Raw genomic sequence first — 12,785 nt, forward strand, 5'->3', positions numbered from 1 at the left:
GCTAAACCTATCCCTTGATAAATTAAGAGCCATTGGATACAAAACATAGTGTTATGTTTTCATTATTACTGAGATGTGGAGGAAGAGAGGGGGAAGGAAGTAGGGGGGCAGGTGGAGGTGGTGGTGGTGGTGGGGGGGGGGGGGAGGGGGAGAGAGAGAGAGAGAGAGAGAGAGAGAGAGAGAGAGAGAGAGAGAGAGAGAGAGAGAGAAACATCCTGTAAATAACAAGGTTATTAGAGACAGAGCACAAGCTCGTATTAGGGAAGGTTAGAGATGGATGGAGAAGGAATCACTGCGCTACCCCACTTGGTGTTTGTGCAGTTGTAGCTTTCGATTCCTTTGACATCTCTTGATGCTTTATTCTGCATATATTCAAATTAGGAGGGAAGGTTACTGTTTAATGTACTGTTGAGGATTAAGATCATTACAGATTTAGAGATGGAGCACAAGCAGGGAGAGGGCAAAAAAGAACAATCCCAGCATTCATTTTTATCAACTTAAGGAAGCACAGAAAACATACACCAGGAATTCTGGATGGGAAATCAAACCCTGTTCCAAATAAAGATGGTTGGTTGATTTGGGGGAGGAGACCAAACAGCAAGGTCATCGGTTCCATCGGGAAGGAAGTTGGTTGTGCCCTTTCAAAGGAACCATTCTGACATTTGCCAAAAGTGATTTAGGGAAACCACAGAAAACCTAAATCAAAATGGCCGGATGCGGGTTTGAATCATCGTACTCCTGAATTCATCGAAATAGAGAGTTCAGTGAGCATCATTTATGTTGTTTGAGTTGGTAAACTGATTAGAGCTTTAGGGTTATGGAGATTGTCACAGTGAAGCAGTAACACACCTGTTCAGTTAATTGGGTGCACTTTATTCATTCCACATAACACACTTAAAGTATGAACTTGCACAGGTGATAGTATGGGACTAGTGAAGTTAACCACTCTTTTTGAGATTTGTACATATGTTTTAGTCCCTGCAAAATTCAGCGGACAGGGTTTGCACAGTCTCACAAGCAGCACATTGAAGTCTTCATAGCATGATAATTTAATCACTCTTACAGTAGGGTTCAGCTTCATCTTTAGCTTTTAATCATTTTCTTCTACCTGATGCTTGGTGGATATGAATAGGATCTCAACAGTGTTGCTCTTGAAAGAACCTAATATGGAAATTAAATTTAAAAGTCACAGCTGCTATAATGCACAACACACACTCATCTTTTGGCTGTATAATTGATGGCAAATTCAATAAAAGATACAGCAAAGAACTATTCCTAGCACTTTAATGTGGCTTCTAGTTCACCATTTGCTTTCAGTTCTTTTATTATGTCCAGACCACCTATAAGTTCTCCTTTCACATACACCTGGGGATACGTTGGCCATTTGGAGAATTCCTTTAAACCCTGGCGAACATCTTCATCCTTTAAGATATCATAGGTATCGTAATCAATTCTGAAACAAAACCAGAAGATGTTCATGTTATTTCAGAAATCATCTAGTGAAAATAAAACAACTTCCTATTATTAGTTTTGGCATGGCACAACAAATCAACATTATTTTGTAATGATGCAGTATGTATTTTAACTGCAAATAACATTCACAACAGGAAGACATAATTGTAGGTACATTTCTCACTGAGGCATTTGCTTGCAAAAGTGTACAAAGTATTTTACATGACTTATCTGATAGTTTATTTTAACTTTCTTGCTATGTGATAGATACATGCAAATGTTTCAATACACTTAATTATAGAATAATGATTCTGCACAGTTTGGTTCACACTGTGAACTGGACAGATTGCCCTTTCCCCCACACATAAAATGATGAGCCAAAACATTATGACCATCTGATTAATGATGTGTTGGTCCACACTTTGAACACATGACAGTGGCAGTTTAGCATGGCATGGATTCAACATGCTCTTGTTACATTTCTCTAGGTATGGGACACCAGAGGTCACATAGTTCTCACAAATTACGAGCCAGTATTAGTGCACACAGAGCTGGTGCCATATAGAATCCACATGTGCTCCATCAATTTCAAATCAATCAAATTTGGTGGCCAAGAAATGAACATGAGTTCACTACTATAATCCTCAAGCCAATGTAGTAGGACAATTCGGGTCTTGTGACAGTTACTCTGTTGTCAGATGTAATTGCTGTCAAAAAGGTATCGACCATGAAGGGATGCAGGCAGTCCCCTGCTGCCATGCTGTCTTCAATCACTACCACTGACCTCATGGAATGTCCCAACAGCATAATAATGTGTCTGGTGCAGTACATTTTTGAACAGCCATTATGACAGTGCAGCCAAGAGTGGATCCAGAAACAGCCTTTCACTTGGTGTAACGAAAGAAACATGCTTCATCATATTAGGCAATAGGTTTCCATTGTTCCACAATCCAGTCTTGAAGATACCTCATCTTACAAAGTGGGCATGCATCTGACTTACACATTCGATAATGAAGCATGGACTTTCCCAACTTGCCTTTTGGAATTCTTCCAAGTGACTTTCCATCTCTTGGTGGGGAGGACGCTAAGGCACCAAAAAGTAACAATTCAGGCAAAACATTCAAAACTAACAAGGGGGATTGGTAATGGATGTTAGTAAAGGAATACTGTTTGATTTCGCTTACTTTTTGTTTGGACACAACTGATAATTACACAGAATAACTTTAAAAGGAAGGAAAATTGTTAGAAATAACAATACCTACAAAGTGGGCATTTTAATAGTACTTCAAGTAAATACAAGTTGAGGAAAAAACCCGTGGAAGTTTAATTCATGGTGACAATTTTTTACAATATTCTCAGCTTTTAGATTTGTAATTTGTTGACAGGAGGGAAGGGAAATCCATAACCACAAGGAAATACATCACAAGCAGTTGTCAATGTGCGCGTACGCGCGCGTACACACACACACACACACACACACACACACACACACACAAACAAGCAATTATCTTACACAAATTAATTTTGAAATTTGACACACAGAGACAGTATGAGGACAGAGCTTACCCTATCTCTGAGAGGATATCAACCAGTTGTTTGCTAAAACCACACTGTGGCACGAATCGATCACCTTTCATAAACACCATGCAGGGGCTTCGTGTGATCAACTGTTTTAACCTGTAAATAAAGGCATCATTTAGAAGACTACTATATTTTATTATAATCAGCTGGAAAAACCTGGTTCACATGGTTTTTATTTTCATTTGTTTTCTGCAAACACTCCAGATCACTCAAAAACACAGAAAAAATGAAGTCAAAAAACTGTAAGAAACATTAGAATGCCACGCTAAAAAGACTCTCGAATGCTCAAAAACACACTCCAGTACTTTTAAATCCATTAAGATGTTCAACAATAACCTAATTTGAAATAAACTGCTCTGTCAATCACTTCTTTCCAGAACTCCGGGAACATTTCAAAACATTTTAAAAAATCAGGAGCTTATCCCATAGTGAAACACAGAGCCTGGATGATATAGTTTTGTTTATTGTGGGCTTTTGTGTTTTGCTGGCGCCTTAATTCTTCCTTGACTTTGCTTTGCAGGGTTGTGTTTACACATTTTAACGTGTCTCAGTGTTTTTTCTATTTAGTGTTTTCAGGTGGGCATTGTAGAATTTTTTTTGCTTGTGTGCTTATTTCTATTGCTTGCATTGTCTATTTATTGCATTTGTCTATTCCAAAATGAGCAACCTACCTATCTCGCCCCCTGCTCAGACGCCTCATTTGAAAGCAACAGATGAAACGCAGCTAACACAGGTGTTTCAGGTTCAGACGCAGCAGACTGCAACCCTTCTAAACATGGTACAGCAGTTACTCGCAAGCCAATGACCGAACACAGTGCATGGCAACAACTGTAGCTCCAAGTGCCACACCGCCCTTTCACCAGTTTAACAAAAAAGAAGAGGAATGACTCATGTAGTTGCAAATGTATGAAGCCCACACTATTGCTCACAAAGTATCAGGTACTGTGAAACTACATTACTTTTTTTGTCAACGTAGGAAGGGCAGTCTTTTGCCTCATTCAGAAATTGTTCCCCAATGTCACTCCAAGTGACTTTCCTATGATCAGGTTGTAGATTCTCTAACTAATTATCATGGCCAACAAGTGAATGTGGTGGTTGCTAGGTACCAATTCTATGATTGCAAGAAAAGGTCAGAACAAACTTACTATGAGAGGGTAACATATTTTCAGGGTATGATGAGGAAATGCAAATTCAAATGTGCTTGTGGTGCTTTATATTCAGATGTTTTGTTGGCGTGATGCGATCGTGTACAATGTTACTGATATCAAACTTAGAGAACAGATTTTGAAACAGTCAGATTCATCATTTCATCACATGGTGCAAATTCTACATCAGTATGATTCAGGTGCCACAGTGGCTGACACACTTGAGCAGCCAACAATTTGTTGGGTTGAGTGGTCCCTTGCTTACAACCGAACCAGTAAGCACCAATACACGCATGTGCCAAGCCGCATAAACCGTTCTCTAAACAGGTGAACAGAATTAAGTCATGCCCTTGGTGCTATTCATGGCACAAACACCAATATTGCCTGTTCCGACAAGCACAGTGTTACGATAGTGGTAAGAAAGGTCACATACAACCTGTATGTTTGCAATGAGACGAACATAAGAACTCTGCCCACTCCCAAAAATCTAGTCACGAGGCCCATGTAATCAATGCAGTTTATTCAAAACCTGCTGCAGACATTAGCAAAACTAGCAAGCAAACAGTTTCTTCAGTGCTATGCCAGTCCAACATACTTTTTGTTCATTTGTGTATTAGTGGAAAATGTGAGAAATTTCAGTTGGACATGGGTGCCTCTGTTACATTGCTGAATCGTAGCACATATGAACTACTAGACTCCCCCCGCCTGTCTAAAACTAGCACGCACCTGGCGGCTTACAATGGACAAGACATTCCCATTCTTGGAAAATGTACCTTGCCTCCCATGTAGCACTTGCATACGTGAACTGTAACTTTCACTGTGCTACAATCACGTGATTGTGAGAACATATTTGGCCTTGATTTGTTCGGCTTTAAATTTCAATTCAGGACAATGTGTTGTAAGTGACTGCATTCAAGCCAAAGACAATGTAGCTGAAAGAACCCCCTGAACTCTTCTCTGAAGGTTTAGGCAAAACTAGCAATTTTGTTGCATATATTACTATGAAAGACAATGCTCAGCTGAAATTTTGCCACGCCAGAACTGTACTCACTGCATTACGGGATAAAGTGGCTGCTGAACTTAAAGAATTGCAAGATAGTAGAGCTATTGCACCCATACAAGCTAGTCAATGGGCAAGTCCATTGGTTTGCTCCCCAAACCAACAGGCCGCACTCACTTCTGAATTGACTAAGTCTACAGTCAACCCACAAACTGTGATTGATACTTATCCCTTGCCATGCCCAGAGGATCTCATGGACAGATTATGGGCTAGTCGCTACTTTTCAAAAATTGATTTGTATGGCGCATATCTTCAAAACCACTAGACAAAGAATCTCCAAAAGTGACTGTTGTGAACGCCCATTTGCACTTGTTTAAACATTTGCATCTGCCTTTTGGCAGTACTTCCGCACCCGCCATTTTCCAATGGTATTTGGAACAGCCGACTGCTTAAGTACCAACTGTTCAATCTATTTGGACGATATTGTCATAGCAGGTTGTACACCTGAAGAACACACTGCAAATTTGCATGCTTTGTTTCGTGTGTATGCGACGCAGGACTAAAGTATTGACTGGACAAGTGTGATTTTTTTAAAAACTGAGTTGCAGTATCTTGGTCATGTGATAAACAATCAAGGTGTACATCCTCTTCAGTCACATTTGTTAGCCATATGCAACCTGCCAGTTCCTCACAATGTCATGGAATTGCAGTGAGTCTTAGGGAAAATGAACTATTACATTCGCTTCATATTGAGTGCTGCACAAATCTCAACTCCACGGCGTCACTTGCACTGCAAGAAGGTTCCCTTTGTTTGGACACATGAGTGCCAAGAAGCTTTTCAAAAACTTAAAGATGAATTGCTCAGTGATCGATGCTTGGTTCACTTCGATCCTGACAAACCAGTTGTATTGCAAGTTGACGCTTCCTTTCATGGAATCGGTGCAGTGCTTATTCACATAAAGACAGGCCTACTACTTTCGCATCAAAAGCGTTTTCCAAAGCACAGTGTAACTATTTGCAAATAGAGAAAGAGGCATTGGCTATTGTGTATTATGTCACCAAATTCCACCACTATTCGTATGGCAGAAAATTCTACTTAGTAACAGATCGCAAGCCACTGCAGTCCTTGTTTCATCCAATAAAACGCCAGTACACCAGTTGGGAACAACGAAGCAGAGAAGGCTGTAAGAAGAGATCAGCCAATCACACACTGACTGGACCTCCCTACGTGACAGCAGCGGCCCCTATGAGAAGAGGACATAAGTGACACGACCAACTGGCGATGGCCCAGTTCAATAGCAGCTTCAAGGTAAGCGACTTGGATAGCAGCATCATGACAGTTCAGGAAAGACTTGTCAGTTAAGAGATCAGCAGTCACTGCAAAGACTGATTATTTCGTATGTCACCCTTTGCTTGTGACACATCTGTGTAATTGTCAAAGTTAAGTACTGTATCTTTTCTCACTGTAGTAAAACTCATTAATACGACTTGTCTGATTGTTTGTCTAGCGAACCAAGTATTCACGATTCCTAGATGCAAAAATTACAATTGCCAGTGCCACTATATTCTCCACAGCAATTCTGTAGTACTCTTAGTACTCATATCAAGTTGGAAGAGTGCAACAAAAATGGAACTTCTGCTTTTATTTGTAAATGAAACGAGTCCATCATTATGACCAATATGAATAGTGTCATCTCGATTACTTATTAGCTTTTTTTTAAAAAATCCATTAATTCAAGAAACATTTTTCTTTATTTCCAAGGTGACACCCTCCTGTGATATAAGCTTTAATATTTACTGACACACTTTATTTTGTAAATTGTAAATTTGGTACCACTCAAAAAGGCATATAAACCAATAAACTAATGAACTGATATAGATAGCATCATTTGTAATGATGTACTTTTACATCTATACTCAAAACCCACCATTTGTGTGTAAGGGGGTACTACTATTCCCGGCCCTTTCCTGCTTCATATGTGAATTGTGTGCAGGAAGAAGAGCAAGTCTTGGCAAGTTTGAATTTCCCTGATCCATAACTAATAAATATTGAGGCCTATTGTATTAAATCAGCGATATGAAATAATATTAGAAATTTAAAGAATGCAAGAGATCAAACTGTAAAGTCAATAATTCAGCAGTTTGAATAGATTTTTCATCAGTTTTGAGCAGATCATTTACAGTCCAGAATTCAGACATCTTTTTGTACACAAGACATCTTGTAAGCAAGGTGTGTCTCAGTCCGCCATATTCACAGAGCACCTATGGTGATGTATGTTATTTCACTCCCCCATCCTCTCTCCACCCCAACCTTTCGAAAAATAATACAGTGGACACCTATGTTTGTTTTCAGTGGACTGGTAATTGCAGTGTGGCGAATGAGACTGAATAGCTTGGACAGATGTTCCAAGACAAGACATGTGAATGGTTGCTGGGGAACTCCAGATTGTTGTTTACCAATGTGTAGAGAATTCCAGCAAGAGAATAAGTACCCATTTAAGCCATTTGTTTGCAGAAAGGCATTAGAAAAACTTTGAGCAGTTCTTTAGAAATGATTGCTGCATGCAAATGCAACTACCTACTATTTTCATTTTGGAAAGTTTAAAAGTTTACGAAGTTTGTTCAGGCACACTCTGGTATGCCGTTAGCAGAGGTTGAGAGCTTAATGGGTGGAGCAGGTAGTATCATGTAATCTAGGACAGTCTCAAATGGCCTAGCAAGTGGCCACAAGCATGCCTCTACGCGAAAAGCGAGTCAAGGGTGACTTGGGTGAAATTTCCATCAGATTTACACTTACCAACATCAATCACACACCACAGCATGCACATCTAATGCACTGTACTTTCCAAACTTCATTTACAGTTCTGAATATTAAAAATGTGCAGCATATTCCTGTATTTGTGTCGGTACGAAAATAATTCATGTTAGTCTAATATTTAATGAGGCGTTATTCATTTTTAATATTTACTGAAGTGTTTTGCATCATTTGATTGGCACTTGAGCACAATCTATTATTTATGAATGTAAGCCACTTGACTCAAAGTTGTGAAAAATATTGTAATAAAATGAACATCATTAGGACGGAATTATGTGGTAAGAAGGAGAGAACAGTGGCAGCTAATGAAGAAAAAGCACCAGAAAGAAATAGTGAGGGCAAATGGAAGCTGGGCTTGTTTGTGAAGACGAGGGGAGACTTGGAGTTTAGACCCTAAGGAATGAGGAACTTTGAGTTTATCTTCAAAACACTTAAGTAGGAAAGTTTGTGACCGATATCTGGCGGTAAGTGGCCACGTAGTCAAGTTGTTGGGACTTATTATTTCGCTAGCCTTGTGACTTAGGATATTTTCACAAGGGGTCTTCGGGTTTACCATCAAAAGGTTGAGGAGCTCTATCTCAAGGATGCAAATATAAGTCGAGTTTTGGGACTTTGAATATTTCAGGAGTCCATCATGACTTACAATTTTTCAGTGAGTGTGAACTTCGAAAGGACTGTAGAGTTTCAAGGAAAGTGGATTAACAAACTAACAGATTGAACCCATCACTGTGCTGAGTCTGCTTTGTGAATTTTGCTGCCTGCTAAAGTTTACTATAATTAAGTGCCAATAGTATAGTACTGCTGTGGCTTTGATGAATAAACAATTTTAATTTAAAGTTATTATTGAGTTGCCTAGTTTATAAAGAATGCAGCTAGGGTCTCATTTAAATCACAGTTATTAAGTCTGCAAATAAAGTATAAACTTGTAATCTTCACAAACACCAACTGTTTTGCAGCAGAGTGTTGTCAGTCACTACAGTCCTATTAAAATTACTTGTCAGTTGATGTCTGTAACTTGCCATTATAGCGCTGGCACATCGGCTACTGGCTATCACTCAGTTATAGGTGACACCCAAATGTATCTGGTTACTTCAGAAGTGCTGTAGCACACTTTCTCTTGTACCTTCTGTGACAGGTGGAAGTTGGCTGCTGCTCCAGAATGTTTACGCTCATTTTTAACCTTAGCTACGCATCATTACTGTGCGCCATAGGAATAAATAGCCATTGTGTTTTGTGTAATGTGTTGTGCATTCAGATTGTTATATTACTTACAAAAATGAGTAACGAGGCTGTACTTAGTCCTAGTGAGTCAGCATCAACTGTCATGTCACTTCTGCTATACATCAATCCATTATGGCTGTTTCTTTGATAAGCTATAAGCTGGCTACTCTGAGACAGGGAGGTGTGGTGGTCTGAGCAGCCAATGTGCAATGATCCGATCTCAATCTTCTACTTCCAGCATCCTCCACTCACTCAAGGGCAAAGAGAACGTGTGTATCTAATGTGTAATTTGGAGCAATGTTGGAAGCAGTCACTGAGAGCTACGATGGGTACAGGAGATAATCTGTCGACAGCTGATTGTCACCAATAACTGAACTGTGCTAGACAATGCATTTTGCAGCCCTAAATTTAAACTCATGTTCTAGACTAAACACGATCTTACAATGTGCAATGAATTCAAGAAAATGACAGTTGACAATCTGTTGCAAAACTACTGATCATGCTTACTTTGTTCATGATGATTAAAGCTAACCTCTATGAGCAAACTCAGGATACAGAAATTTCAGTCTGAGTGCTGAAAGCAAACTGTAATTTCTTGCTCTCACTGGTCACCAGAAACTATACTCGCCCTGGCTACATGAGCTGCCACATTACCAATTGTAGGCAGTCCCGGTTATAGATTACAGACAACACACATGAATGAGAGAAAAAAAAGAATACATTAAAGAGTCAATATAATGATGTGGCAAAGTATTAGAAATTAAAACATTTTATATAAATCAGTTTATTGAATAAAAATAATAATCAAAGTCATTCTCATAAGGTTAGAAATAAATTTCAAAGCATGTGATGAGATTTGAACCCAGGACCTTCTAGAAGACAAAAATGTATCTTAACCATTGAGCTACACTACTATCCTGCATTACACTTTACACTGATACAGTTATGATTTTCCATTGCCAGTCACAATGCTGATGTGCCACCTTCAAAAAGTTTGGCATCTTATATGAAGCTTATCTAATCTAAGCTGATCCCTGTGATGATAATATTTGTGTATATGACAGCAAATCACATCTTGTGCAAAAGGATTGAGTAGTGTTTGGTTAGTGCTGTGTATGAAAAGTGCGTATTTCATTAGCATCATTGCGTGTGTTAACATGTCTGGTGAAATGCAAAATAAAAGGGGCAGGCTCAGGAATCAGGATACAAAATTCCAAACATATCAAGAAAGAAAGCTGGGGGCGGCATTGCAAGTAAACTAACAAATTATTCTGGTACTTTGACAACAGTGAACAGCAGAGCACTCAGGTTGGAGGAAACCTGCTACAAAGCAGACTATAGATTATATCCCACAAACCAAAATCAGGTAAATCCAATCATACATTTAAGTTCCTGTGCTGAGGTACTAGTAACAAATAGAGTGGTAGCTATGTGTTACTTTGCAGTTCCACATTATCACATCATCTGCTAAGTTTCTCATTAACAAATAACTTAGAGACTATTTGATCTCTTGTGACACAAAGTACACTCCTGGAAATGGAAAAAAGAACACATTGACACCAGTGTGTCAGACCCACCATACTTGCTCCGGACACTGCGAGAGGGCTGTACAAGCAATGATCACACGCAGGGCTCAGCGGACACACCAGGAACCGCGGTGTTGGCCGTCGAATGGCGCTAGCTGCGCAGCATTTGTGCACCGCCGCCGTCAGTGTCAGCCAGTTTGCCGTGGCATACGGAGCTCCATCGCAGTCTTTAACACTGGTAGCATGCCGCGACAGCGTGGACGTGAACCGTATGTGCAGTTGACGGACTTTGAGCGAGGGCGTATAGTGGGCATGCGGGAGGCCGGGTGGACGTACCGCCGAATTGCTCAACACGTGGGGCGTGAGGTCTCCACAGTACATCGATGTTGTCGCCAGTGGTCGGCGGAAGGTACACGTGCCCGTCGACCTGGGACCGGACCGCAGCGACGCACGCCAAGACCGTAGGATCCTACGCAGTGCCGTAGGGGACCGCACCGCCACTTCCCAGCAGATTAGGGACACTGTTGCTCCTGGGGTATCAGCGAGGACCATTCGCAACCGTCTCCATGAAGCTGGGCTACGGTCCCGCACACCATTAGGCCATCTTCCGCTCACGCCCCAACATCGTGCAGCCCGCCTCCAGTGGTGTCGCGACAGGCGTGAATGGAGGGACGAATGGAGACGTGTCATCTTCAGCGATGAGAGTCGCTTCTGCCTTGGTGCCAATGATGGTCGTATGCGTGTTTGGCGCCGTGCAGGTGAGCGCCACAATCAGGACTGCATACGACCGAGGCACACAGGGCCAACACCCGGCTTCATGGTGTGGGGAGCGATCTCCTACACTGGCCGTACACCACTGGTGATCATCGAGGGGACACTGAATAGTGCACGGTACATCCAAACCGTCATCGAACCCATCGTTCTACCATTCCTAGACCGGCAAGGGAACTTGCTGTTCCAACAGGACAATGCACGTCCGCATGTATCCCGTGCCATCCAACGTGCTCTAGAAGGTGTAAGTCAACTACCCTGGCCACCAAGATCTCCGGATCTGTCCCCCATTGAGCATGTTTGGGACTGGATGAAGCGTCGTCTCACGCGGTCTGCACGTCCAGCACGAACGCTGGTCCAACTGAGGCACCAGGTGGAAATGGCATGGCAAGCCGTTCCACAGGACTACATCCAGCATCTCTACGATCGTCTCCATGGGAGAATAGCAGCCTGCATTGCTGCGAAAGGTGGATATACACTGTACTAGTGCCGACATTGTGCATGCTCTGTTGCCTGTGTCTATGTGCCTGTGGTTCTGTCAGTGTGATCATGTGATGTATCTGACCCCCCGAATGTGTCAATAAAGTTTCCCCTTCCTGGGACAATGAATTCATGGTGTTCTTATTTCAATTTCCAGGAGTGTATTTTGACAAACACTGTTGAGATTGAACAGCTGCCATGCTTTATTGCTGTTGTGCTTCACTATTTCTCCATTTTAGAATCCAAAACAGTGAATGTAGTGTGTTCAATGAGATCTGCCCCAGATTGAGGGGAAGAAAGGAAGTGAAAGATACTTTGTATAATTGTACTGATACTTGAGTCAGTGAGAGGTGTCAAAGAGATGAAAAACTGCATGGAATAAACAAAATCACCCAGTGAGACACTAAAAATGATAATTTTTGTTACAGGTGTTGCTCGAATTGCTATCTGTTTGTGCGCTCACAGATTTCAGACTTTGCTGTTAATGTGCATAATCCTTGAGGTATATGTCCTGGTATTCCCTAAATTTATTATACGTATTTTAGGAAAAACAGAAGAAAAAGGAATAACGAGAATGTTTGAAATGCCACTTGTTAGTGGTTCCACGAGACATGCATAAATGCCGAAATGCAAATCAATCAGAAGCCCTGCAATAGATCTTAGTAATAACTGTTGTATAAAAATGTAACAGTGTGTTGTTTACTATTATCAACAAAACATATATGAGCACAAACATGCAAGTGTCAGAATTCTGCAATTTGCACTGCATATGTTGTGTGTCCAGGTAGCAGGCC

At 41.0% G+C, this 12,785-nt stretch overlaps 1 protein-coding gene across 1 annotated transcript in view; it reads right to left on the bottom strand.

The window, feature by feature from the left end:
• Positions 1-852: 852 nt before the first annotated feature.
• Positions 853-12,785, bottom strand: part of LOC124607282 (glutaredoxin-3) — a 48,350-nt gene continuing 36,417 nt past the window's right edge. Inside the window, exons 6-7 of the mRNA XM_047139562.1 lie at positions 3,019-3,129; positions 853-1,453 (exon numbers count right to left, since the gene is read on the bottom strand). Of these exons, the coding sequence (XP_046995518.1) occupies positions 1,276-1,453; positions 3,019-3,129 (289 nt within the window). The 3' untranslated portion in view covers positions 853-1,275. The remainder of the gene's footprint in view (positions 1,454-3,018; positions 3,130-12,785) is intronic.

Source organism: Schistocerca americana, chromosome 3 (genome assembly GCF_021461395.2).
Source record: "Schistocerca americana isolate TAMUIC-IGC-003095 chromosome 3, iqSchAmer2.1, whole genome shotgun sequence".
NCBI classification, from domain to species: Eukaryota; Metazoa; Arthropoda; class Insecta; order Orthoptera; family Acrididae; genus Schistocerca; species Schistocerca americana.